The sequence below is a fragment of the Falco peregrinus genome, chromosome 2, assembly GCF_023634155.1.
Source record: "Falco peregrinus isolate bFalPer1 chromosome 2, bFalPer1.pri, whole genome shotgun sequence".
In the NCBI taxonomy this organism is placed as follows: domain Eukaryota; kingdom Metazoa; phylum Chordata; class Aves; order Falconiformes; family Falconidae; genus Falco; species Falco peregrinus.
Genome location: NC_073722.1, coordinates 97,285,858 through 97,313,503, shown reverse-complemented (window position 1 = coordinate 97,313,503; position 27,646 = coordinate 97,285,858). Strand labels below are relative to the sequence as shown.

General features: G+C 48.1%; 2 protein-coding genes and 5 non-coding genes across 8 annotated transcripts; 6 read left to right on the top strand and 1 right to left on the bottom strand.

Moving 5' to 3' along the window:
- Positions 1-232: 232 nt before the first annotated feature.
- On the top strand, positions 233-18,213 carry DHX37 (DEAH-box helicase 37). The gene is made up of 27 exons (XM_055795382.1): positions 233-470; positions 1,188-1,357; positions 2,463-2,575; positions 3,323-3,650; positions 4,637-4,785; positions 5,580-5,672; positions 6,147-6,243; positions 6,631-6,744; positions 7,464-7,565; positions 8,061-8,175; positions 8,505-8,600; positions 9,220-9,296; positions 10,044-10,185; positions 10,441-10,517; positions 11,112-11,344; positions 11,791-11,902; positions 12,495-12,601; positions 13,003-13,191; positions 13,319-13,443; positions 13,729-13,845; positions 13,968-14,140; positions 14,538-14,652; positions 15,086-15,223; positions 15,577-15,671; positions 16,100-16,173; positions 17,127-17,224; positions 17,818-18,213. Exons 1-27 carry the CDS (start codon positions 353-355, stop codon positions 17,898-17,900), a joined length of 3,450 nt encoding a protein of 1,149 aa, XP_055651357.1. The 5' UTR covers positions 233-352; the 3' UTR covers positions 17,901-18,213.
- Positions 18,214-19,610: 1,397 nt separating this feature from the next.
- Positions 19,611-19,682, bottom strand: TRNAA-UGC (transfer RNA alanine (anticodon UGC)). The gene has a single exon. It is a non-coding gene; the product is annotated as a tRNA-Ala (tRNA).
- A 162-nt stretch (positions 19,683-19,844) lies between these two features.
- On the top strand, positions 19,845-26,096 carry LOC101910506 (polyubiquitin). 2 transcript variants are annotated; one of them, XM_055797650.1, is made up of 2 exons: positions 19,845-19,867; positions 25,556-26,096. In XM_055797650.1, the coding sequence occupies exon 2, from the start codon at positions 25,562-25,564 to the stop codon at positions 26,021-26,023; it is 462 nt and encodes a 153-aa protein (XP_055653625.1). In that variant the 5' UTR covers positions 19,845-19,867; positions 25,556-25,561; the 3' UTR covers positions 26,024-26,096. The 2 variants fall into 2 exon arrangements, with proteins under 2 accessions (XP_055653625.1, XP_005231212.1); XM_005231155.4 differs by lacking the exon at positions 19,845-19,867 and adding an exon at positions 24,943-25,082.
- Positions 19,851-19,922, top strand: TRNAD-GUC (transfer RNA aspartic acid (anticodon GUC)). Its single transcript has one exon. It is a non-coding gene; the product is annotated as a tRNA-Asp (tRNA).
- Positions 20,282-20,354, top strand: TRNAF-GAA (transfer RNA phenylalanine (anticodon GAA)). The gene has a single exon. It is a non-coding gene; the product is annotated as a tRNA-Phe (tRNA).
- Positions 20,535-20,606, top strand: TRNAD-GUC (transfer RNA aspartic acid (anticodon GUC)). Its single transcript has one exon. It is a non-coding gene; the product is annotated as a tRNA-Asp (tRNA).
- Positions 20,911-20,982, top strand: TRNAA-UGC (transfer RNA alanine (anticodon UGC)). The gene has a single exon. It is a non-coding gene; the product is annotated as a tRNA-Ala (tRNA).
- Positions 26,097-27,646: the final 1,550 nt, after the last annotated feature.

The window sequence follows — 27,646 nt, the reverse complement described above, 5'->3', positions numbered from 1 at the left end:
GGCCCCGGCGGAGCTCTCCCGGGGGGTAGCGGGCGGCGCCCGGGCTGGTACCGGGGTCCCGGCTCCGTTGTGAAACACCCGGGTAGCAACGGAGGCGCGACCCGGCGCTGGGGCGGGCACCGGGACGCGGGGGGCGGGCTCGGCTCCGCTCGGCAGCGCTCGGGCAGGTGCGGCGGGCTCGGCCCCGCTCGGCTGGGGCGGGCCTCTGGGCCGAACGGCCGCCCCGCGCCGGCGCAAGCCGCCCCCTTCTCGCGAGACCCCGCGCCTACCGGAAGTGGCGATCGGCAGGAGCCGCACGTGTGCTCGCGCCGAGCCACACCGGGCCGGGCCGCGCCGTGCCGCTCCCGCTGCCATGGGCCGGGCGCGCCGCCGGCACAACTGGAAGGCGCGGCTGCCGCAGGGCGCCCCTCAGCCCCCACCCGCCGCCGAGCCGCTGGAGCTGCCGCTGGAGCTGCCGCTGGAGCTGGGAGGTGCGGCGGGGCCCGGCCCGGCTCTTCTCTTTCTAGGCGTTACGTGCAAACCGGCGCTGGTACCGTCGCGACAGTGGCTGTGGAATCGCTGAGATTAGAGCTATCGTCGTATCTTCTCTGCATTTTGATTATACTTTTATTGGAAGCATTAAAAGATATTTTAAAGTATCATATAGGCGTTGCATCAATAACTATTAAAGCAACTTCTGCATCTAAGCAGTTTGTTATTAAAGCAATTATTTAAAAGATTTTTGTGTTCAATATTTGCATTCCTAAATGTTACTTTTTAAAAAAAACCACGTTTATTCTATTTATATTACTTAAACTTAAGTAATACAGATGTCTAGTATTAATTGAAAAGGACTTCTGCCTGGGAGGGGCAGGATGCTGCAGGGTCACCCCAGGATACACTGTGCCCTGGGCTGCTCCCAGCCCCCGGGGGATGAAATAAATAGGCAAAAATTTCATAGTATTGTTACACAGGTCAAGGAAAATTACCCTCACGGCTGCAGTAAGCACCGGGTGATCAAGTCCCTGGTTTTGTGGCCTCTTGCCCTTGCTGATGATCTGGGAATTTTTTTAATTTTTTTTTTTGGCTGGGGCTGAGGGTTGTGTTTGTTTAGAACAGCTATATCTGGTATGGTTTGCAATAGGGCTACGAAGTCCTGAAAATAATCCACCTGACACAGGTGACTGACTAATCAAACATGCTTTCAGATGAAGCAAGGCTGAAGGGAATTGATGGGAGCAACGCCCTGGTCCTGCCAGCAAAAAAAACAAAGAAGAAAAAAGTACCGTGTGTTGTGCAACGACAGAAGAAACCCCTGAGCAAGAAACAGAAGAAAATCCTGCAGAAAGTTTTAGAGCAGAAGGAAAAGAAAAAACAGGTACATTGCTGCTTGCTGTTAACTCTGGGTTTGTGACTTCTGTTAAAACGATAATTTAATATCAGCATGTGGAAAAGGTTGATGTTAATAAGCAGCTCTTGAGGTTTCCCTCATGCTGTGACGCTGGCAGTCCCTGATGTGACACAATTGCGTTGCTGGTGTGAAAAACCAGAGGGGGGGTGACTGCTCTGCAGTGCCAGCGAGCAGTGTTTGGGACGTCAGCTGTCAGGGGCCCTTTGAGGACGTGCAGGTGCTGAAGTTTAAGAGTTTATGTTACAACAGCATTAGCCATCCTTTTGCTGGCTCTTTTGGCAAACATGCTACCACTCACGGAATCTTGAGTGTAACTGGTGGGGAAAAGCATTCCCCGTGCTCTCAGTGGGTCCGGTGTTGCAGGAACACATCGTTGTGTCCTCATTCCCGTTCTTTCTTTGACCCTGAACAAATAGATGAGTATTGTGGAGTTTATCACTAGCAGAGTAAATGACATCATATTTTAAAAGCATTCTGTGAAAGATTGTATGAGAAACTTTGTCCTGCTGGAAAATACAAAGTTCGATGCACCTCTAGTTCTGCTACTGCCAACGCTGCTGAAATATTTATTTCCAGCTCTTGTATATTTTATGTATGCAAATAGAACTTTTCTGTCTTTGTAAAAGCTTTCCAGACAAAATTTCTGTTCATTTTAGTGTCTGAATAATGGATTTGACAAACGAACTCTATTTTTGGAGGTAGTTTTAAGCCTGTGGCTGTCTGACCTCCGGCCAGTACTATGTCCCATGTGAGGCAGTTGATGGGAGGCTTCCATTGCTCCAGCCCTTGCTCCAACATTTTAGTTCAAATCCATTTTTTTTGCTGTTGTTTGAAGGGTGCAGCTGAGCTTTTCATTGTAGCGACGAAGGGTCAAGTCCGCATTTCTATTTTCACTCTAGTGCAGGGCTGAAATCTTCACTGGAGAGGACTGACCACATAGCAGCAGGGACGTCTTCACAACTTCACAGCAAGATTTGCCAGAACACACCCATTAAATCTCAAGTGCAAATTCTGAAATGAAATTATTTCCTCGTGAAAATAAGCACTGATTTTTGTTGTTTTTCCCGAATAGCGAGCTGAGTTGCTGAGCAAGCTGAATGAGGTGCAAGCTTCTGAGTCAGAAATGAAACTTCTGTTCACTACTTCAAAACTGGGTATTGGGGAGCGGCTGTATCAGACTAAAAGGTAAAGCATTATTTGAGAAGAACCATTCTGGTTTTTCGCTGTGGTTGAAAACTTGGCAACCTTATTAGCTTTTTTTGCTTGATTTGTTTTTTCTTCTTAATGCTTATAGGTTCTTCAGAATGGGTGGAATTAAATAAATTTCTGGCTTTATCTGATAACACGGTAGCTATTTTCTTGTTAACTTCATCCTCTTGAGAGCATGCTAGTTAAAATAACTTGTCCTTCCCTTTCATAAGGGATGAGGTGGGTGACCATTACCTCTGCATAATCTTACAAATTATGCTAAACTACATAATTGGTGAATTAATGTTTACTTTTTTGTTGTATTGGAAAACATTGACTGAGGTGGCCCTTGGTTACTGGGTTTATCAAGAGCTGCATTTTCGCAGAAGTTGAAATAAACTAAACTATAAAGATGTCTTCTGAAGAAATCAATGAATGCCAGTATAGAGCATGCTTTGGTACGAATCCAGCAGCCAGGTCAGTTGAGGCTTTACCTAGCAGAATTGTGAAAACCTCCAAGAATGGAGATCCTTGGAGAACTGGGTTAACCTCTCAGCAGTGTTTTCTCATGCTGCACTACATCCAGGGTGTAGAAGTTTTTTTCTTACTTGAGTAAAACTTGGGTTCAGGCTCAGTGAGTTTTGATGATGTGAATTTTCTGTTTTTTTGTGGAACAAATGTCTGGCTTGGGCTCCTGGAGAATATTGACCAAAATGTAGTTGACACATGGATGTTTTGTTCTAGGGTGATACAGGAGTCAGGGACTGCTGTACCTGAAAAAATCAAGAGCATCAGTGGTGCAAACAAGAGAAGACGAAGCACAGATTCAGAATCGGAGCCTGAGGAAGAGCCCAGTAGCTCTGAGGAGGAGAAAGAAAAACAAAAGCAAGAAATTGAAAAGTCCTTGGCCAGTGATTTAAATACTGCAGAGAAGCCAGTGGAGGGCGTGAAGAAGGCAGCGGCTAACCAGCCGCCAGCTGGTCCTGGTGTGCTGGTTTGCCAGACAGCCTCCAACAAAGCACCTTGCAAGCCTGCAGTTTTTGTTCCAGTGGACAGGTCTCCGGAGATTCAGGTGAGGCTCTGAACAGTAAAGTGCTTACCAAGGGCGATGGACATTATGGTGTCTTCCCTCAGGTGAGGTCACTGCAGACACCATAGCTTTGTCTTGCGTCTCTTGCTAATGCTGCGTGTGCAATGTGCGCTTAGGGGCCACCTTCTGGCACATTGTATATGGACATAGAATTGTTCAGGTTGGAAAAGACCTTTAAGATCATCAAGCCCAACTATTAACCCAGGATTGCCAAGTCCACCACTAAACCATGTCCCTAAGTGCCACGTCTACAAGTCTTTTAAATACCTCTAGGGATGGTGACTCAGCCACTTCCCTCAGCAGCCTGTTCCAGTGCCTGACAACCCTTTTGGTGAAAAAATTTTCCCCAATATCCAACCTAAACCTCCCCTGGCCCAACCTGAGGCCATTTCCTTTTGTCCTATCACTTGTTGTTTGCGAGTCTGAGCTTGAAGCCTGTCTATTCTAGCAGAAGGAAAGCTAGTTTTGTCTTAGGATATAAGGATTTGTCTTTAGTTTTAAATATAGAGTCTATTAGCAGTCTTTTATTATTCTTCACTGGACAATCTTGTGAAGTCACATAGCTCTCCATTACACTGTATCTTCTGCTGGGCAGTTTTATTCCATTCGCTGCAGGTATGGCATTCTGTAGAAATGCGAAAAACTATGCATGTGCCTGAACAGACGAGCTAGGGTTGTGGAATGAGTTCCTTTAACTGCTATTTTAATAAACTCAAGGGACTCTGTGAAGTTTCACAAATTACAGTGCAGGGCTTGCCAGCTGCTTTCTGGAAGCTGTTTGGGTGAGTAGTTCTTGGACGTGCTGGTGTGATACTAGCTGGCTTAGAGCTTTTCAAGCCACAAAGCCTGCAGAATTGTTTTGTGTGGGTTTTATAATCAGAGGAAGATAACAGTTTTCAACCCTGGGGAGCGCAAAAAGGGAGTGGAAAACAAAACAGTGTAACTAAAATATGTTTTGTATTATTTAGGAAGCAAGACTAAAGCTTCCAATCCTTGCCGAAGAGCAAGTCATCATGGAAGCCATTAATGAGAATCCCATTGTGATCATCTGTGGAGAGACGGGAAGCGGTAAAACCACGCAAGTACCTCAGTTTCTCTATGAAGCTGGCTATGCCAGGTATGAGTCGTCTTTTATATGCAGCAAACGTAATCGGAAAAATTCAGGCTGAGCTCAGTCACTTCTGATTTTGTGTCTTTTCTTCTGATGTGGCTGAACTGAACCTGGTCTTTCTGTGCAGTGGTAGTGGCCATGTTGAATGGGCTTTTAAAAAAATCTGAAGGGAACAAGATTGACTTACAAAACTCTCTCCACATAAGCAATCTTTTGAAACCTCTTAACGTAAAAAATTCTTTTAAAGCCACTGGCCTGTTTTTTCAGAGGGGCTTTATTGTCTGCCCATCTCATGTAGTTTATCCTCTGCTTACAGAAATTTGGTTTTACCTTTCCAAGAAAGCGTGCATATTTCTTAAGAACATCTTTGGACATAGCTGTGGCTTGTCTGGCATTATTGGTGACATTATAAGCTTGGACACCTCATAAGATGCTTCTTGTGAGCTGTATCACGGTGCATCCAGCTTCTCTGCTGCCCCAACCTGAGTTTCCCCTGAAATGGACCCTGTTGCCAGAGGGATGCCCAGGGAAACTGGAGTTCAGTGAGCTGCAATTACAGGGACATTTGGGGGAAAAATTCCTGGGATGACACGCATCTGCAGATGAATGCACATATAATAGAAGGGTAATCCCAGAGCTTCCTTTCTGTCTTTTTCTTCGAACTGTAGGTGATACTGTGTGAGTGTTGCTACTTAATTTAGAACCATTGTGCAGAAATCCTGTTGTCATCTTTCGAAGTGTTTCTCTGTTTAAAACAAGCAGCCAAACAACCCCTCCTTTTCTTTCCTTCACCCCTTTAGCTCGAACGGTACTATTGGTATCACTGAGCCTCGGCGTGTGGCTGCAGTGTCCATGTCCCAGCGAGTTGCTAAGGAAATGAACTTGTCAAACAGGTGAGGGGAAACAAAGCTGAGACCTTGCTAGGGAGGTTACACTATGTCATAGACTGAAATCAAGGCTTGCGCATTGCTTGTTCAGTCTTTGATGAAGAACTGTGGGAAAGTTACTTATAAACTCCTCTATGGGCTGGTCTATAAAAAAAATATGCAGACTTGTTGCTGCTAATGGTTGTAAGTTACTTTTTAGAGAGAACTTTGTGGAGATGATGTGTGGGAAAGTGGTCCTAGTTTGTCTCCGTATGAGAACATGTCCCATAACAGTGAAATAATTCAAAGTGATATTGCTGTATATCCCAGCTTCCAGCATTTTGTGTGTGCTAGGCTCCAGGGAGCTGATGATATCCTTCTGGTCTTGTCCTGGCATCAAGTCTTAATTTCGTTAGGGTGAAGGCTGCCTCCTGGTCTGAACGTGAATTTTCTGTTTCTTCCCCTGCTTGTTCTTGTGGCTGCCCTGGTATTTCCTCACAGAGTGGTTTCCTATCAAATCCGGTATGAAGGCAATGTTACAGATGAAACACAAATCAAGTTTATGACAGATGGTGTACTGCTGAAAGAAATTCAGAAGGTAAGTGGCAAGTCGTCAGTGTTACAAAAAAGGAAAGTATTTTGTATAGCTGGGAAGAGAGGCCAGTTGCTTTCTGGGGATTTGTCAGCAACTTTTGAAAGCAAAATTGCTTTCAGCACCGCAGATGTATTTTATCTCAACCCTTTATATTCCTCCTGCCCAGGTCCGTAAATGTTAGCTTATCTTGTTGTGTAAAATGAGAGTAAGGAAAAGACTCTCAGGAGCTAGGCTGCTTCATGTAGGGTAAACGCATTAAACTGCTCAGACACGTGGGAGAGTCTACAGCCATGTATGAGGATGGGGGGTTGGTGTTTGTGTAGCTGTAGGTTGTCGTGACTTAAAGATGTCCTTGGGTGAGGCTTCACGTGGTGGGATTGATCTTCTCAGGACTTTCTGCTTTCGAAGTACAAAGTCGTTATTATTGATGAAGCCCACGAAAGGAGTATGTACACAGATATCTTGATAGGCCTCTTGTCTCGCATTGTGCCTCTTCGTAAAAAGGTAAGAGAAGCAGTATTCTTGTTTTGACACAAATGTGCTGGGGAGGGAGATGTTAGATGTGAAAAAGCTCTGTGGGAGAACAGACTCTGTGTGACGTGGAAGTTGATCATGAAATAACACTTAGATGATGTGTTTGTCTTTCCATATGATCAAAGGAAGCATAGAGCCTACAAAATGGGGAAGATAGTACGTATCAGTACCAACAGATAGATAACTTTTGAGACAATATCCAATTAATTTTAGACTTACAGTGCCACAAGACACATGTAAATAATTGAAATTAGCAGCCTGTTAGAAAGCAAGGTGCTTACTGTGGCACTGGAATAAGCCACCAGCAGCGCTGCTTGGGAGGAGATGTTTCAGAGCAGACATTGTGAAGGGTTTGGTCCTGACTGATGCTGGGGCTGGTGGGCTGCAGGGCAGAGCTTGGCCTCTGTGTTCGTTTCACTTAAGGATGGAGAGAGAATGCAGAGGTTTAGAGGCAGGTCGCTATCAGCATGAGGATTGCCAGCATGGGGGTTTGTGTATTTTAAGACATGTTGCATTTGAAGCTGCACATATCCTCTGTCACTTGACATGGTGCTTTTGTTGTCTGAGATTTTGAGGGGTTTGATGCAGAAACTTGTATCCAACCCTGCTAATAGCTCTGGGTTTGTGTGCTGGGTACGTCGCCTGCCCTGTGCTTTCCAGCCCAGAGTAACGCGTTTGTGTCCCTGCAGAAAGGGCTGCCACTGAAGCTGATCGTCATGTCGGCCACGCTTCGTGTGGAAGATTTCACTGATAACAGCAGGCTGTTTTCTGTTACACCTCCTGTTATTCAGGTATTGTTCTCACTGGGATCTGTGTCAGATGTAATGGCTGAAATACAGTGAGGCCTTCCTTTATAAAACCAATTAAAAATTAGGAGCCCTCTAATCTTTCCAGTTGGTGCTGAAATCTTTCAGATGTCAGTTTAGAAATAGTTATTTTGTTTGGACTATTTTTTCTTTTGAGACTTGGTGTTTTTCTTTCCACTTTTATCAGAAAACTGCCTTGGCAGAATCTCGAAAAACTCTTAAATTACAGTTCAGGAGAACTAGAAAACCACATGAGTTCATGATTGGAAAGAGAGAAAAGGTTTGGTTTCTAGCTTGGTTTTCTGGCAGTGAGCGTAGACAACACTGATAACTTCTGTGGATCTGGTGTTTTGTAGGTTACTAAACCCAAGAGCTGAACAGAACTACAGGGTTGAATTTTTCTAGTTTTCCCATGAAAACTAATGGTTGTGATGGAGTTAAAACAGCAAAGACACCCTTTTTTGTGTATTTCCTCTCTAGGTAGATGCAAGGCAATTCCCCGTAACGATTCATTTTAACAAGAAAACCCCCCTAGATGACTACAGTGGGGAGTGCTTCAGAAAGGTGTGTAAAATCCATCGGATGTTGCCCTCAGGTAAGGTCACTGCTGAGAACCCTCTGAAGTGCTTTATATTTAACATATCTAAAGTTTTTTGGGTTGATTTTTTGGGGAACATGCAACTGCAGTGATGTATTGTGTACTTTTACTTACAAGTCTTTTCTTATTAAAATTACCCTTCTATTAAATCATAGTTACATTAGCATGCTTCTTGAGGGAGTAGCAGGAGACAGATGCAGTCAAACACCCTCTTCCTCATTGTTACTTCACAGTATATCCTACCTGTCTTTTATTAAGAATGAGATCTGAAGCTTTCCAAGGTGAAATACCTGTGCTGAGGTTGAGTGTCGTTTCTTCTGTTGCAGGTGGGATTTTGGTGTTTTTAACAGGCCAGGCAGAAGTTCACTCTCTCTGTAGAAGGCTAAGGAAAGCCTTTCCATTCCAAAAAAACAGCACTGCAGGTAATGCTATAGAATAAAGGACTGTTAAACTTGGAATTTATCCCCCTGAGAAGTGAGCTTGCTTTGCACCTAAAAATGAGAGCTTTTATTTAAAACCCCAAAACCCACGGGTTGCAGAAAGTGCTCATTGTGGATGATTTTGATGACTGATTCTCAGGTTTGTACTGTTTTAAGTTTGGGGAAAAGGCTTATGGATGTGATCCTTTCCAGTTCGCCAGAACCCATTGCATTGCTTCACTTACTTTCTTGGTTGTGGATCGAAGTGGAAATGTTGCTGCTTGGTGGTGACTCTTCATTTTCAGGATAGTAGAGTTTCCCAAGACGACTTCAGAAAGTCAAGGTCTAATACAGCTCAGCTAATTGTCTCCTAAACCTTGAGGCATATAGTTGCTGTGCACGCTGTTGCCAATCACCTGTATGGCTTCTAAATGCACTTACAATGTTAAACTTGTGTGTTGTCCCTGTCCCCTTCTGCCTTTAATGTGACTATTTGCTGCTTTCACACTGTGATGCTTTTTGAATCACCAGAAAGATAGGAGTGGGACCAAACTCTCCCCACTAGCTTTTCCAAGAGGAAAGCATGCTCAGCTAACGGTGATTCCACTGGCTCTTTGCACAGGAGGAGATGACGACAAGGAAGAATCAGTGGAAGAAATCAGAAAATTTAAGAAATCGAGGAAGTGGAAGAAAGTTACGGTAATGTGTGATGGCCAAAATTCCTCCAGGAGGCAGGAAGGAGCAGGTGTCTCCCTGCAAAACAGTACTCCTGTGTAGCTGTTTTTCTCACCAGGCTGTTTTAGACTTGCATGAAGCCTTGTAGCCTGGGTGCATCCCCTCAGAAAATTCAGTAATAACTGCCTACACCGATGACTGCTGCGTTATGAGCAGCAGAGTGCTAAAATGTGTCCCTGGATATTAGGGGCCGGAGATTCATTTCACTCGAGTATTGACTATTAAAACTTTAATGGAAGGAGTTTCAGCCTTGCTGGCTCCAGGGCTGCTCCTCATCTTGCTGTTTGTTATCCAAAATTGGGACTGATGCACCTGTGATGAAGGGTAGTGTTTGGCTTCCACCCCCGTCCTACATGCACTTTGTCAGCAGATCTTGATGTTATAGATATACTGTCTATTGACACTGGATCCTCATCACTGAAAGGGCTGAAGTAAAGAAATTTTACTCTTTGTCACTGTCCTCCAAGTGAAGAAGCTTGCCTCAGCACAAAGTGTTGTTTAAAATATTTGGGTTACTCCCCCCCAACTCTCACAGTTACCAAATGCTGAACCTCGGCCTTAAAATCAAATGAAGTCTCTTAATCCCTCTGTCACCACCTTCATGTCAACAAATGTTTGGAGTAAGCGTTCAGCTTTGCTTTCAAAGCAATAAAAAGTGCTGTTTGCGTCCCTGCCTTAATGCTCTGTGGTCATCTTTCTTGTCTTTCTCAGACATTACCCAAAATTGATCTGGACAATTACGCTGTTGTACCAGTGGATGAAGGAGACGAAGACAGGGATGCTGAAACTGATGATGATGATATTGCAGGATCTGATATTGACCTTGATTTAGGAGATGGAGACTCAGAAGAAGGTTTGGCACTTACAAAATAAAAATTCTGTGTCTCCTGTCACCTGTGAAATGTGGGATGTAAGCTAGTTGTCCTTTGCTAAACTGGTGTGATAACACAGGAGATCTGTGTTATGGAAAAGCTATTAAGATTTTCCAGCTTCAGCTTTATACCAAATACTGGCTTACAATGATGTGGTGTTTGTGCAGACATTGTTGGAGCTAAGCCTGGAAGTTGACTTACCATGTATTTAACAATATTGGTTTGTTTCTTCACAGATGAGAAATCTGATTCATCCCTTCCACTCTATGTGCTCCCGCTCTATTCCTTGCTGGCACCAGAGAAACAAGCAAAGGTAAGGAATTACCATGAGCAGTGATCCTCACAAGTATGTGTCGTCAGTGTCTGAAGGCTTTGTGAGTTACAGTTTCCATCCTGGACTGTCCATCAGTGGGCAGACTTGAGTGGCCTGGTGGGCAAGCTGGGATGGGATCGGAGCAGGCCTTGCTTGGGATGGGATCAGAGCAGGCCTTGCCTGGGCTGGGATCTCTGATGTGCCAGTTCAGCAGGTTGGGGAAAATGAAAAGTGACAGTCCTGCAAACATGTTAAAGTTAGCCACAGCCCTGGGGCATGTCAGGGTCCTGCTGCCAACAGGCAGTTCCTACAAATTCTCACGTTCCTTCTTGGGCTTTGGTGGTGGCATCAGTATGTCTAAATGTGACTTGACACTGGTGTCTGTTCCACCTGGAGCTCCCATGGATGTTTTGGAGGGATTAACTGAGCTGGATAGAGAGCTCCAGACAAAGAGTTAAGTCTTTGATCTCACTCTTGCGTTTCACCTGTAATGCCATGTGCATTGTCATCCCTTTGCAACCCATCCAAGTTGACTGCCGGTCTCTTTCCATCGTCATTTGTGGTGCATTTCACATTCCTATCTGTTCCTTGTAGGTATTCAGGGCTCCTCCTCCTGGCACGAGACTGTGTGTTGTAGCCACCAACGTGGCTGAAACATCGCTTACCATCCCAGGCATCAAATACGTGGTTGACTGTGGAAAGGTCAAGAAACGTTTCTACGACAAAATTACTGGGGTTTCGTCATTCAGAGTGACCTGGATATCTCAAGCCTCAGCTAACCAGCGGGCAGGTCGGGCTGGCCGGACAGAACCAGGGCACTGTTACAGGTGAGCTGCCTGCCCTCGAGGGGGTTAGGAGGGAGCAAAAACCCTGACCAGTGTCAGTGTGAATTTGACAGCTTCCCTCGTCCTGCTGCCCCTTTCACAAGGACCTAGTGCTGCTTGAAGGATTCTGGCTTTGTCTGCTCTTCATTCAAATGGGAGAGGTGAAGCCAAGCATGAACTGTCACTGGTGATGTTGGTTTGACAGTTTGGCTTCTCAGGGGCCTGTCTGAAAACCCTTATTTAGGTGGCCAGGTTAGCATGGATTCCACTCAGAGCCAAGTCAGCTTTTTGTGACAAAGGCAGTAGGCCCCAACCATATCTATAATTACATGGCTATGTAATCAGTACCCACAGCTGCCTTTTTTTAAAACACCTTGCTTGATTTTTCACGCTTATCTTTTGGGTTAAGATTTCTTCAAAGTCTCTAAGCAGCGGTTCTGGCCCACTAGGTTATACTCTTCGGCAGTCTTCATGGACTTTGAGAAATTTTCTGCTCCAGAAATAACAAAGCGACCAGTAGAAGACTTGATTCTGCAAATGAAGGCATTAAATATAGAAAAGGTGAGGTGTAAATTGGCTTTGTACTACAGCGCTCATTAAAGTGGTTGCCCCTAGGAGCCCGAAACAAACACAAATGTCATTTATCATCGTTGCTTGAGGTTGTGTCTTGCATTAGAAATTAGGATCCTGGGACTTGACTTTTGGTTCTGCAAATCGCAGAAGCTGCTATGAATTCCACCAGGCCTTAACAGACATGTTTGTTTAGGTAATAAGAGCTTTCTTATATTCTTGGTAGTGAAAATAACTGTCCAAACAGGGGTTGTGTTTTGGACATATTTGAGCACTTTCAGGAAGCACAATACTTAAGGTTAGATGTTAAAGCAGCCTGCCCTAGGCGGTGCCTGGAGTTAGTGGCAGCTAAGGGTGATGTTGGTATTCCTGTTTCCTAATGTTTTTGTTCTAAGTGTTTCCTGCCATTATATGTCCTTTCCTCTCGCTCCTGGCAAACATCCTAAATGTTTTTCTTTGGTATATGTGACCAGAGGGGAAGGTTTCACTCCCTTCCAGGACTACTTACTGTGTTCAGAGTCTGTTTTTCAGTGAGAGCCTTGTCAGTGTTGTACTGAGAAGAATTTTCTCTTGGTGTCTGTAGGTAATCAACTTCCCGTTCCCAACACCACCTCCAACAGAAGCCCTTGCAGCAGCTGAGGAGTTGCTGATAGCCCTGGGTGCCTTGAAGGAACCCCCTATGACAGGAAGGTAACGTCTGTGGTCCCCCACAAACTGCCTCTAGGCACTGCTGCTTGTCCTCCGCTGTCGAGGTAGTGGGTACTGCTGTCTTCTCGCCTGCTTTTCCATCTCAGCCCTTGCATCTGAGGGTGTGCTTTTGTACGGACACCAGCATCATTTTAACAACCTCTGGTTCACCTGTGTTTATTTTACTGGTGCTGGGTGTGTTCAGGCAGGGAAGCACTGTGCTAGGAGCATGCCATGCATGGCAGGTGGGTGCTGCATGAGGAAGAGAAATCCTTCCTTTGGGACCAGCACATAAGAAAATCTGAGACAACACATCAAGTTAATTGGGCTGCCAAACGCAGAAACACAAACTCGTTCTGATGCAGAAGTTCCTTTATTACATGACTTTTCTCTTCTTCTCGCAGGCTGAAGCAGCAGCTGGCAGCAAAGCTGAGTTGCCCTATTAGTCCCCTGGGCAGAATAATGGCCACTTTTCCTGTAGCCCCCCGCTATGCAAAGATGTTGGCATTAAGCAGGCAGCACAACTGCCTGCCATACACCATTACCATTGTGTCCGCAATGACTGTCCGGGAGCTTTTTGAAGACTTTGACATGTGAGTGAGTTAGCCTGACAGCCTGTTTATAGGACACATCACCTTGTCACAGCTGATGCCTTTTACATTGAGGCCCCCCCTGCATGTGACCCCGGTACTCACTGATGCTGTTTTGTGTTTCTTGTAGGCCAGCAGTAAGCGAGGAAGAGACAGCGAAGCTGAAGGGGAAGAAAGCGAGGCTTTTACAGATGCAAAGGATCTGGGCTGGGCAGGGGCCGATGCAGAAGCTGGGAGACCTCATGGTGATGTTAGGTACTGCAGACAGCTATTTCCCTGGGCTGTTACCTTCCGTTCTGTTCTCCTCCCCATCACCCTGAGCTCTCAGCTTTCTACAGCCAAAGGCATCCCCATGCTGTAGGACTAAGCCTGGCAGTGTGTTTTCTAGACTCTTCTCTGGGCAGCCTGCCTGTGTCCCAGGCTAGTGACAAGTGGGAGCTGTGATATGCACATGTTGACTCTGACAGTATCATCTTGCAGTTGGTTTATTGAGAGCTGAGTGGCTAAGATTTTTTTCTCCACCTGGCTGTTTACTTCCAGGAGCAGTGGGGGCCTGTGAATATGCTGGGTGTACCCGTAAATTCTGTGACGAAAACGGGCTCCGATACAAAGCCATGCTGGAAATCAGGCGCTTGAGAGGGCAGCTGACAACAGCAGGTGAGTGGGTTTTGAGAGGTATTTCTGCGTTTATTTTTTCAGGGGTTGACGAATCAACTGGGTTGTTTTGTTGCAACTCTTTTTCTCTATTGAATCCTATCTCACATTTTTTTTCCTTGCAGTGAACTCAGTCTGCACTGATGTTGGGCTCTATGTTGATCCAAAGATGAAGCCCCCGACAGAAGCTCAAGCAATTTACTTGAGACAGATTGTGCTGGCAGGGCTGGGGGATCACGTTGCCCGAAGGGTTCAGGCAGAAGAGCTCCTGGATGACAAGTGGAAAAATGCCTACAAGGTAAACAGCTTGATTTGACTGAATTCCTCTTCCCCTGTATGGCAGAAAGACACTCCTGTGCAAAGCCTGGGCTTCTGGCTGGGTGCAACATTGAGGCTGCATGTGCTGGCTTGCTTCTTACTGCTCTCCATAGAATTCTAAATTTCCAGTGTTACAATGTCCCAGTCCTCATGTAGGAATTGTTATGAAAGAGCTAAGAAGTAGAGCATTAGTCTATCTTGCAAAGTGCTTGATGTTTCCAGAGAAGGTGAAGCAGAAAATTGTGGGGTTATGAAGAGCCTCCATCACTTAAGGAAACCATATAAATGTACATCTGAGAGAGGCTGAAATTAGATGCAATCAAGAAACTGGATTACCAGTAACTCACGCTGCTTCAATCTTCTGTGCTTTCTTAAAGACTCCTCTCCTGGATGACCCAGTGTTCATCCATCCAAGCTCAGTCCTCTTCAAACAACTCCCGGAATTTGTGGTGTATCAAGAAATTGTCGAGACTACAAAACTGTACATGAAAGGTGAGGCTGCTGCAGCCCCTGCGTGTCCTGTAGGTGTGGTGAGGAACTCAGAAACACCTTTGCAGAATGTTTCCCTTGCTGCAGTGACTGGGTGCTCTCTTTAAAGAGTGGTCGTGCCTCCTGGGATTTGGGTACTTGTGCTTCCTAGATGTGGATTGGGGGAAAAATTGGCCTGGTTTATTCTTTGTCTGACAGAATTGGCTGGAGCAAAGCTCTGCTGCTGCAATCGCTGCTCTGCACCAGCCCCGTCACCAATAGTTACCTATTGCTGGTCTCTGAACAGGAGAATGTAAAAAAAGTTGACTTGAAAGACGAGATACAAGTAACTCTGTGGAAATGAGATCCTGACCGTGCGCTGTGCTCTTGGGACTGCCAGTGAGTGGTGGCCCTTGGCAGCAGGCCGGCGTTCAGGTGTGTCTGTGCCCTTCCTCAGGTGTGTCTGCCATCGAACCAGAGTGGATCCCTGCCCTGCTGCCACCGTACTGCCACTTTGGGAAGCCTCTAGAAAACCCTCCTCCGACTTACTGCCCCGAAACAGGCCGAATTCGATGTCACAGACCGAGTGTCTTTTGTAAGTGTCTCAAAAAGTGTTACTTGGTAGTTTTGTCTGAGAGCTGCTCCACAGTTATTGTAATGCTGCTTTTAACAAGACTGTCAAACCAGAAAGGTCAGGCTTAACTTGAGCTCTTCAAAGAGCTTAACAGTGGTTTGAGTGTCTCCATGGGATCTGTAGCATTTAAATATCATCTTCCTGTTGGCGTGGGTGTTTTCTGCCCATCTGCTCCCCCTGTGAAGGAGCGTGGCTGGCTGGGGGGTGGCACTGTCCCCTCCGCTTCTCTTAGCACCTGTGGTGTCACATCTCCCTTGGAAGCGTACCCTCCTCTTGGAGCATTTAGGAGGCAACGATGGGATCTTTCTTTCCAGATCGAGTTAGCTGGCAGCTCCCTGCCGTGGAAGTTGATTACCCGGAGGGTATTGATCGCTACAAGTACTTTGCCAGGTTCCTGCTTGAAGGAAAGGTGAGTGTTTTCCAGCTGTGTTACTTCTTTGATGTTACCAGTAAGTTTAGCCCAGTTTTTGGAGGAGGTGAGACATGTGGCTTCTTTCTTGGTGTGCGTGCCCACTCCTTGTGACTTGCTGGTGGCTGGAGGGATTTGCTGCGGTTGGTGGGCAGGGGGAGATACCTTTAAAATGTGATACCCCGAATTTAAATCCTGTTTTTGCAAAGGAAGGAAGCTATAGCTCTTGTCTTTTGTCTGTTCTGATTCGCAAGAGTAATCTAGCAAGCCAGTCAGGAAAAGATAGGTATGGAGACACGGGTGGGAGAGAGGTGGTAAGAGAAAATATGGGATGGAGATCTATAGTAGTCCAAGTTCATTGATGATTGTCTCCACAGAACAATCGATTTACCTTACTCATTGTGTACTTGTTATAACAAATCTTCCAGGTCATTGAGAAGTTGAGGTCTTACAGCCGGTGTCTGCTGTCCAGTCCCCTCATAATGCTGAAGACATGGTCCAAGTAAATTGTTAAAAACAAACTTAAGTTTGTCATCTCCACTGAATGCTTTTAACTTCCTTTTAAATTGAAAAAAAAATTCAATTCAGGGAGGGGTGTTCTAGATAGTGATCTTGGCTGTAGCTGCAGAGAGAGGAAAATTATGTTCTCTTACCAAGAAAAATTGTGTCTCAGGAGAACTGGGTGGTGGTGAGGGTGGTGTGGGAGAGCGCAGGCAGCCTGCTGGTCGCACTGACCCCTGCGGGCTGCCTCACACAAAGAAATGGCTCACGTGCGGCAGAAACTGGCAGATGAGCACTACTGCTTTCCTTGCTGTTCTTTGCAGTTTAGCCAATTATACCATCTTTATTTCTTCTCAGAAACGTGTTTGCAACAGACCATGTTTTTGTTGTAGTTTTCATTACATTTATAGAACCGTGACCCTCAAAAGGACTGTCTGTTGTTGCCTCCCTTGCTATCCCCCCCATGTCCTCTCTTGCTTACCAAAATAAGCTTTCTTGGAGTCTTCTATGACTTTTCCTGGAGTTGACAGACACAAGGATTTTGAAAGCCTGTTAGAAGTGACTGGTGTTAGCTGAGGGTCCTGCAGTTAGGAAGTGTTTTCCCGTTGCAGTCCATTCAGGGTTCAGCATGGGACCTGTGGGTTCCTCTGTGCTTTACTGCATGCTGTGCAGCTGCATAGCTGACAGCTTCGTGCTGGCAGTGACAAGAGCAACCTGCTGTTACTTTTAACAACAAAAAGTCACGGAAGGGGGAAGAAACTACCTCTAGTGAGCTTTCTTGAGCCAATGATGTGTCTCTGTATCCAGGGGTCGTGTGTTTCTGCATTTGTATTTAAATTTTTTTACAAATATTAGGAGTATGCATTCAGAAAGGTAAGCTGAATGCTGTAACACTTTGCTAAATTGTGCTATGAACGTTGATTTATTGCACTGTTTTATTTTGGACTGATTTAGACTTCAGCCCCGGACAGAATCCCTCCTGCAGGCTCTAGTTGCAGAAAATTGTGATAACCGTGGTGCCTTACTGGCTGCATGGAAGAAAAATCCTAAATGTAAGTGTTCTGCTTTTGCTTAATTATTAGTTATGTCAGTACAGACTTTGTAGTACCTTGAGCACTGTTGAATTATGATTTTAAAAATAGATAATTTCACTTGATAAGCTCGAAATATTTGTTCTTTTCTTACTGGAAACAGTAATTTTCTGTGGTTTTCTTCTTGTGAAGAACTGGTGTTCCCTGTACTTCAGAAAGCAACATCTATTTGTATTTTAAGATTTTTTTCTGTAGTTCTAACCACAGTTAAAATGTTTGGTTGGGCTTTTGAAAAATTAAACTATGACAGTACTGTTGGTGGATACAGGAATTTTTTTTTCCAGATAAGATGGATTTTGTACAACATAAGGGTGCCAGACTATAAGAGTTCTTTACAGAAGCAGCAGCAGTGATGGCTTTCACAGTAATTCTCCCGTACTTGATACTTTTATATCCGCATGCGAGTGTCCAAGCTGCAGCACTGTCCTGGCAATGGCAAGTTGGTTCTTGCTCTTGCTGTGGGCAGGGTGACACCACAGACTTTGTCTTTCCAGCAAAACTGCTCCTGGCCCTGACGCCCGCAGCCCTCTAACCGCCCCTCTCTCTCACTGCAGATTTGCTCGCAGCCTATTGCCAGTGGATCCCTGAAGCTATGCATGATGATCTAGCCAAGAAGTGGCCACCAGTAGCACTGTGAAGGACCTGACTGTTCTTGATGGATTCCTTTTCTCCAAGATGCCTCGATAGCTTGGGTTTCCTTGGAAATCTGATGACAAAAATGGACTTGCTGACTGTTAGTGATACCTTTTTGTAAGAGAACTGGGTGTTGCTCTGGTTTTCTGGGCAGCCCTCTGTGTCCCCAGAAGCCCTACTGTTTTGCTGGTAATCTGTAATATTGATGTTTGGATAATTTTATCCATTGTATTTTACAGATTGGTATTTTTTTATCTGAAATTTCTCTTTGGACTATATTAGTCATATGGACTGTAATAAATTTGTATAGTTCTTGGTTTGGGTGGAAGAAATGTTTTCCGTGTGGGCTGCTGCAATAACTAGAATTTCAGAGCAACGTGGACCCTTCCTCATGGGTGACAGCAGCTCCTGCTACAGGCTGAGCCTGTGGCCCGGGTGCTGGGCTGACCTGACTCTGGGCTGCAGCTCAGCAGTGCAGCCGCTCCCACTCCCTCCGGCAGGACAGGGAGAGCAAAAGTGAGAAAACTCTTGGTTTGAGACAAAGAGCGTTTAATTAGCGAAGGGAAAAAGATTAATTAAAAATCCCCAGTGAGGCAAAGGCAATCACTTGACACCTCCAGTATGATGACCAGCAGGTCCCTGAGTGCAACGTGACGTTATGCAGTGTGCTCTGGCCAGCTCAGGTCAGCTGTCCTGGTTGTGCCCCCCCCAGGGCCATGCCCACCCCCAGCCTACCCCTGGGTGAGGAAGAGGGGGAGCGCCTTGACGCTGTGCAAGTGCTGCTCAGCAACAGCCCGAGCACTGCTGTGTTACCAGTGTTGTTCTAGTTGCAAATCCAAATCGCAGCAGCATGTGGGCTGCTATGAAGAAATGGACTCCAGCCCAGCCACACCCAGTCTTAACATTTTCCTGCTTCTCTGGTTTGCTGTGAGTAGAGTATCCATTAATTTTGCTTTCAGTAATTACATTTTTTTAAGTCTCATACCTGGCTTGATGCTGCAGGCACTGGGCTCTCCTTGTGCCTCTGCTCAGTGGCGTGGTTTGCCGGTACAGTTTTGTGCAGCCTGGTGCCACCTGACAAGTCATGGGCTTGGCACACTTCTGGGAATGCAGCGGTTTTAGGAAATGGGGCAGGCTTTAACCGTGCCCTCTGCAGTGTTTGCAGCAAGAAATTTTGGTAATTCCAGAAGGAAAATATACAGCTTGGGTTTACCTTCCATTCCTCCTAGTCTTCTGGGGTATTTTGCTCCTTTGTAAACCCCATGTCCTGCTAATTTGCTGTTGCTTGTGAGGCTGTAAGAGCAGAAGGTGCCAGCAGTGCCCCTCCACAGGCGGGCGGCAGCTGGGGCAGCCCAGCAGAGGAGGCTGGATGCATGTGCCTGCTGCTCTCACGTGCTGCAGGGCCTCCAGGCTGGGACAGGAGTGTTACTTTAATGCTGATGGAACAGCAGCTTTTGTTTTTGAGCAAGAAGGAAAGTGGTTGCAGCTATGTGTTTATAACGTAAATGCATGCTGTTGCATTCAGTGGCAGGCTGGAGGGGGCCGAGAGCTCATTTCTCTAGCATGAATTGCACTAGAACTTGCAAGCTGCTCTATACTTGCGGAAGGGAGAAAAGAAAATATGGAGCCTGGTTAGAAATTACGGCTCTTTCGGGGAAGTGACCAAGAAGAAACAAACCCAACCGGCTTCACAGCACTAGGGGCAAAATACAGGTGGAGATGCCGGGGATTGAACCCGGGGCCTCATACATGCAAAGCATGCGCTCTACCACTGAGCTACATCCCCTTGTTGCACAATGGGTCCCTGCGCGGCGAATATGAAGCTTATCCAGGCCTGACGTCACGGCCCACGTCGCCACGTGCTCGGCCCCACGTGCTGCCACGGGAACGGGGTGGGGCGGGCGGGCGGCAGCGCCCTGATAGGGGGAGACGGAAAAGACCTTACTTGTCTCTGTCCTCGTTAGTATAGTGGTGAGTATCCCCGCCTGTCACGCGGGAGACCGGGGTTCGATTCCCCGACGGGGAGGTTGTATTGTTTTTGGCCCTAGCGGCCGTTTTAGGTGGGGCGGGCCCCGCGTGGGGCTTGGTGACGGGGCCGCGACACCCGCCGGGGGACAGCCCGTGGGCAGAGCTGCTTTTTATGCCGGGGAGGGGAGGGGGGCCCGCCGCGCTCCCTCTCGGAGCCCCCCGCCGCTGGTGGCTGGGGGCTGCCTGGGTCCCGCCTCCGCCCTGCGCGCGCCGGAAGTCGGTGTGGAGCGCGGGGGGCACCCCTCACTGCTGGCGCATGGGTGACACCCGCGCGGGGCGGGCAGGCGGCGAGACCACCCGCACTCCGGGCTGCGCTGGGCGGGGTCGTATCCGCGGTCAGGAAAGCTGCCCTTCGCCGCCGAAATAGCTCAGTTGGGAGAGCGTTAGACTGAAGATCTAAAGGTCCCTGGTTCGATCCCGGGTTTCGGCAGAAGCCTTTTGTCTTTCTCCCCGCGGGTGGCTGTGGGTCCTTTTGACGCGGGGCCGAGCCTGCGGCCCGCACGACGGAGCGAGGGGCAGTGGCCCGGGTGTCACCGGACAGGATCACGCGTGCGGGTGCTGCGGCTGGCGTTGGGGTATGGGGCGGCCCGCGAAACTGTTTGGTGTGTTATCCTCGTTAGTATAGTGGTGAGTATCCCCGCCTGTCACGCGGGAGACCGGGGTTCGATTCCCCGACGGGGAGACTGTGGGTTTTCTTATCTCTAAAACTTATTTTTCCTTCCCGGCACGACTCGCTCCTGACTCTGGTGAAGAACAGCCGAGTTTTGCTGTGCCAATCCAGAGCGTTCCCGTACTTCTAAGAGTCGCCTGAGGTTCACGCCTCGCTTTGTAGGCGCCGCAGACGGCTGCCAGCACAACGCGGGAGGCGCACACGGCTGCGCGCCCCCCCGTGCCTTCTCCCTCCCCGCAGCGCTCCTCGCAGCACCGGCGGGACGCGGCCCGATTTGGACAGACCTGGCCGGCAGGCAGGGCGAGGTACATGGGCCGGGGATGTAGCTCAGCGGTAGAGCGCATGCTTTGCATGTATGAGGTCCCGGGTTCAATCCCCGGCATCTCCACGGCAGGTCAGCTCCTTTTGTTGTTTTTTTTTTTTTTTCCCGTGATGTATTTTATTCGGGGTTAAAGTTGCCATGTCACATTAAACGACGGAAAACCGGTGGAAGTTTCCCAGTGGCACAAAATGGCACTGTTTTGGTCACTGGGATCTCCTCAAGACTATGCAAACACACAAGACTGGGGGTTTCATTGCCCCACAAAGTCCTTGTCTGGTTTCACCCCAGCTGGCAACTACATGGCACGCAGCCACTGCTCCCCCCGCCTGTTCTGGTGGGATGGGGGAGGAGAGAGTCGAAAAAAAGGTAAAACTCATAAGGTGAGGTAAAAACAATTCAGTAACCTAAATAAAATATTAATAATAACAATTGTAATGAAAGGAGAGAGAGGGAGAGAGGAATAAAATCAAAAAGGGGGGGGGGGTAGTGATGCACAATACAACCGCTCACCACCTGCTGACTGATGATGCCCAGCCAGTGCCCAAGCAGCCATCAGCCTGCCCCAGCCAGCCCCCCTGTTTATAGACTCAGCGTGAAGTTCTGTGGTCTGGAATGTTGCTTGGTCTGGAATATCACCTGTCCCTTCCCGATTTCTTGTGCCCCTCCAACCTTCCCACTGGCAGTGCCTGAGAAACTAAAAAGTCCTTGACTAAGTATAAACATAACTCAGCAACAACTAAAACCATCAGTGCATTATTGATGTTGTCCTCATACTAAATCCAAACCATAGTGTTGTACCAGCTACTGAAAAGAAAATGGCCTCTATCGCAGCTGAAACGGGACAGCCCTGCAGGCACAGGGCAGCCGAAAGGAAGGAAGCGCCAAACCCTGCCAGCCCGGCCCCACGCCTCTTCCCCCAGCACCCAGCAGAGCTGGCTCCCTGCAAACCAGCACAGAGCTGGCTCGGGGGCTCTGCACCACAGTCCCAGAACCAGGGACAAAAGGCACAAAAGCCAGGACACTGCAGATGACCAACTGTGCTGGTTGCGATGGTGCAGGAGCTTCTCCCTGGCTCAGAGCTGGTCCTGTGGCACCTTCTTGCCCCTGCTGTGCTGCTCCAGCCAAGGCTCGTGGGTAGCCCCTTGGCAGCGTGAGCAGGCTTTGCTCGGAGCTCTTGGGAAACAAGCTCCATGCTTTGATCTCCTCAGGCTGGCCAGGCTCATACAGTTCTACCTGGGAAACTCTCCGAGCCGGGAGGGCTGAAACGTATGGCCCAGAGCCCAGAGCCCACGTAGAGCTTGAAACAGCTTTTATTTACACAGTTTGGTTACCAGCGGTTTTATCTGCACTGCTCAGTTATCAATGACAAATCCAACTCTCTCTGGTAGGGAGAGCTGACTAGCAACAGCAACGGATGTAAAAAGACATTTTCTGCCAGAGTGGTTAAAATGCTCCTTGTGCTATTTATTTACTTGTGTTACTTCTAGTTGTTATTTTGAGCCAAATGTTCAGCTAGAGTACTGGTAAATCTGAAGAACCCCATTGTAAATAGCTCCCTGGACAGGATCTCTTTGGGCAGCTGTACTTCTGGAATATACCCTGCACTCTGGGACAGTTCCTGCCCCAGAAAGTTTGAAGTAACAGGCACAAGTAACAGACTTTTCAGCACAGGAAATCAGTATTTATTGGTTTAATAGGTCGTGGTTTGTTATCTGATGCCTGTACTGATGCCACTGTATGGGTACAACTGTATGTACATTTTTGTCAAAGTATTCTGTTAAGGGAAGGTTGCTGGCTCAGCAAAAGGACAAGATGTCTAAACTCCCAAATTACCAAACTCTGATTTAGTGTTTAGCTATAAAGAAATCTGGGCTCAAAGTTTAGGCCAAGCTGACTCTAAAAGTTGTTAAAAATGACAATGCAGGGACTTGAAATTAAGGGAGTCAGCCATGGGAAGGATGGGGAACAAAGAATGGATGGGGAAAAAGAACACTATGAGCTTGACAGAGGGAGAGCCTCTTAAGTAGAAAGAAGCCTCCAAGTGAGGAAGTTCTGGAAGCAAGAGGAGACAAGTTGATGGAGTGTCGCAATTCACAGAAAGTTGGTTGAAAGTAGGACAAACATCCTACTACTCACCAAGCTTGTCTTGAAATTGTAACAAGGGGAACTCGTACAGACAGTGCAGGAGAAACATGGAGTGTCTTTGTTCATAGAAAGCCCACGCTTCTGGGTGGGGGGACCCAGCCTGGGAAAGCACTGTTCTGCAAACCAGCCAGAGGTATTTAAGGACTCTGTTGCATTAGGGCATAACATCTGCCTTGCAATCCAGATATAACACAAACCTGAGCCTTTAGGGGTGTACTGCTCCACCATTGGACTTGGACATGAGGTACAAACTCACACAGGATGCTCAGCAGCTGGCTGTGTACCTTAATTAGATGAAGAACAGCACTGCGTCATCTTAATTTCTTCCTGTTATAAAACTTGTCTTGTCATGAAATACAGTGCCATGTGCCTTTTCAACTATTTTCAGACCAGTTCCAAGTGCTTACTCTGTAACTAAAAGAATAAGCTTAACATTATTATTGACTTTCATATGAGGAAAGACCTAAATCTGAAAGGCTATTCCAATCTTTGATGTTTATACGATTCCAAATACATAAGCCACTGAGCACAATTCTAACCTGAGAAGAAACCAAAAGACTTTTGTGGATTTTTTTCCCCAGCTAAATGACCTGAGTGTTTGAGGTTATTATTACTATTGCAATGCTGAATTTTAATACAAACACAAGGCAGCAGAGACTGTGAAGCTCCCCAGCCTATTCCCCTCCCTTAAAATCTCCATGTGTCAGGCAAATACAGGCAGGTTTCCCTCAAACCAATCACAAAGCTGTTGCTGGGCTTCTGCTCTCTTCTTACTGGTGTGCAGCGCTCAGTGTTAAGGAGGCAGCAGTTTTCCTTGGGTGCTGGCAAAGGAAGGATTTTGTAGGCCAATCGAACCAAATGGCATCTCATGAATCTTGCAAAGCACCATGTTGTCCTTGAATGGCTGTGTAGCTTGACTAGGATGGCACAGGAGCCAACAGAGCGCAACAGAGCTCTGCTAGAAGGTGCTCTGTGAGAACAGAGTGGGAAATAGGAATCATTATTATTATTACTATTTCTATTTATGACTGATTTTACCCCAGTGGCCTTAATCCTGAGTTATAATCTCTATTATATCTCAGGTGCATACTCCACTTTATGCATATATATACTCACTGATGGTATCTCAGGCAGACTGTCACTGGGACTTGGATCTCTGTAACCATCAGGCCTTCTTTGTCCCTCGCTTCAACCCTTCCCTCCTGGGGCTGCCTGATCTCCATCCCCTGGCAGGAGTCTCCTGCAGCCTTCCTGATCCAGAACGGCCTGAAAAGCAGAAGACTGCACCAGCCTTGGGCCCTGGCAGGCATCCCAGCATCACTGTGGCAGCTGCACACCACTTGTTTCCCCTGTGCCTTGCTCCCACAGGCCATGGCTGCACCGAGGGCATGGCACAACCCTGCCTGCAGGCCTCACCCCACCAGGCCCAGCTGCACCGCCTCACCACGGCCCTGCATGCCACTCTCTCTATCATGCTGAAACACGCTGGCAACTCCTCAAACAGAAATACACTGCTTTTTTCGGAGTAGGACAAGGGTCGCTCTCCCTCCAGGCACCTCAGAAACTGCCACCCAGCAAGGCCTCAGGGCAGAGCTGCCCCTCACCGTGCCCCGGGGAAGAAAATCAAGGAGGCGCCTTTGAAACAGGGATGCAACCGTATGGCTTTACATCACCGAATGAAATGTGGGGGTCTGAAAGGCGCTTTAGGCACGGGGGCGTATAGCAAAACCGAGACGGCTGGGCTCGCCGGGGCACCACCGCCGCCAAGCGCCCCTCCGAGGCTCCGGGCCGGGCTTTCCCTCGGGCACTGCACAGCGCCGCACGCCCCGCTGCCCCCTCCGCGCTCCGGGACACACTACCGCCCCCCGCCCCGCAGGAAACAGTGCCTGGCGGAGCGATCCGCGCCGCGGGGCGGGGCGGCAGAGGCTATATAAGGGGCGGGAGGGGAATGTGTGGCGCAGTTGCAGCTGGGTAAGGCTGAGGGAGCGTTGTTGTGCTGGCTTGGCCTGCGCGCCCCCGCGGTGAGTGCTCCGCGCCTCGGCCTCGCCGTGCCTCCGCGAGAGAGCGGAGGGCAGAGCCGCTTGCCGGGGCGGCGGCAAGGCCTAGAAGCGCGCTGGTGGGCCGGGCGGGATGTCTGCGTGTGCTGAGGGGGATGCGGCAGCAGGAGATGGCGGGCGGGGCGTAGGCCGGGCCGTTCCCCTTCCCCCTTAGCGGCAACACCGCGGGCCGGCAGCCGAGAGAGGCGGGAGAGCTGGCGGGCAGCTGCCGGCAGCATGGCGGCCGCGCGGGCGCAGCGGCCTCTCAAGAAGGGGGCGGGCGGGAAGGGGGGCGGGGCGGGCGGGAAGGGGGGCGGGGCGGGCGGGCCCGCCGCTCTGACGTCATGGAGCAGGGCTGCCCCGGGGGAGCCGGGCCTAGCGGCCGGGCCCCGCTGTGGCTGCCCCGGGGCGGGGGGCGAAGGAGCTGTAGCTGAAGTACTGTGGGGTTTTTTTGCTAGATAAAAATGCAGATCTTCGTGAAGACCCTGACTGGCAAAACCATCACCCTGGAAGTTGAGCCCAGTGACACCATTGAGAACGTGAAGGCCAAGATCCAGGACAAGGAAGGCATTCCCCCTGATCAGCAGAGACTCATCTTTGCTGGCAAGCAGCTGGAAGATGGACGCACGCTCTCTGACTACAACATCCAGAAGGAATCCACCCTGCATCTAGTGCTGCGCCTGAGGGGTGGCATGCAGATCTTTGTGAAGACCCTGACTGGCAAGACCATCACCTTGGAGGTTGAGCCCAGTGACACCATTGAGAACGTAAAGGCCAAGATCCAGGACAAGGAAGGCATTCCCCCCGATCAGCAAAGACTCATCTTTGCTGGCAAGCAGCTGGAAGATGGACGCACGCTCTCTGACTACAACATCCAGAAGGAATCCACCCTGCATCTAGTGCTGCGCCTGAGGGGTGGTAACTGAACTGACTTCTTGCTGACTTCCAAGTAAAAGTTTGTCTACACTTGTCTGTTCCAATAAAGCTGTTGCATCCACAGTTCATGTCTAAAGTTATGTGAACAGCTCTTAGTTGGCCATTAGCCAGTGTAGCTGTCTAATAAAACTATAATTACATAGTTTCCACATACAGAGAGAGGCATTGCAAAACTGCCTTATGCAAGGCTTACACATGCCCGGTAAGCGTAACTAATCCTTTGGCTGTGTTTTTTCCCGAGTTTGTATAAGTGTTCTCATAACTAGCTGAAGCGCTGGCTGAAGTTCAGTGCCAGCCTGCAGATGTTACGCAGCTGTTTGGTTGTGTAAGCATGCAAATGTAATGTGAAACTGCAGTTGTTCTTGAGCTGGGAGGTTTTGCCCCCTAATTGCCAGGTCCTGCCCCAGGTGTTTTTGCCATGATGGAGTAACGGTGTGAAGGTGATGGCAGGGTTTGATGAGATGCCAGCAGCAGGCTCTGGCATTTGGGTGGCTGTGTGGTGGGAGGTGATGAAACCTCACTGCTGACAGACAGCCTTTGGGCCAGGGGCTTGGAAAGTGCTCTGGGTAGTGTGAGGTGCTCATCATCCAGTTACGGGGTAGACATCTTTTGGAAACACTTGGGCATATTAAGCAAACTTTGTTATTTCAGAGATAGTAGCTTATTTGAAGTCTTCTAGAATGTGCTTTCCAAGTGAAATGAGGTGAAATGTCGTGGCGCATTTCTCATGTGCTTTAAAAACAGGAAGAAGGGGTCTCCACTGAAGTCTATTGTGGAGGTTGCTGAATGTGGGAGGTGACGAATACATAAGCCTGCTGTACTGGGGACTGGGAAAAGGGCAGCTGAGAAGTAAAACCTGAAAGATGCCCTTCATGAGCATGGTGATGTGATTTGCCTTTGGAGGGGGATGTGGCGGGGGCTCGAACAGTGGTTTCAGCTCATGACTGACCTCAGTGGGATCTTACACTATCCAGACTGGAAGGGTGGGATAGCAGGATTTGATTCAAGTAACACTGAAGAATTCTTGATTAAGAGAGCAGTGGAAGATGCTTTCAGTGTTTTGTCACCTGGAAGGAGCAAGTGTGGATGGTCAAGATCTGTGCTGAACTGGGGAAAGCTAAATGCCACTGAGCTAGCACCCATGCTGGGTAAGAGCTGGTGTCCCACCAGTGCTGAGCTCCTGTTGTGTCCCAGCAGGGGCTGGCCTTGGCCTCTTGCCTGTGTGTCGTGGCTTTGTGGGACACTTGGTGCTGGGTGGGAGCAACACGGTGGTGCTGGTGCAGTGCCCTAACGGCACATGGGGGACCCTTGCTCAGCTGATGTAGTCCTCAACTGATGTAACTGAGCTCTCAACAAATGCAAATGACAAAGCTTGCCGTTTATGGCTTCTCTGGCCTCTTGAATCATCTACATTTGTGCAGCAATTAAAAAGTTCAGCAGCCCTTCAGCAGGGTTTTGTGTATGCGGTAATGGACCTCCTTAAATGTGGGAGTCTGACCCACTTCAGGGGTGGGTGTTTCTAGGAGGGATCTGCTCTTACATGAAAAAGAAGATGATGCAGCCTGGTTATGTTTTCATAGCTCCTTTCTCTATGTGCCCAGGAAGCTTTTGCT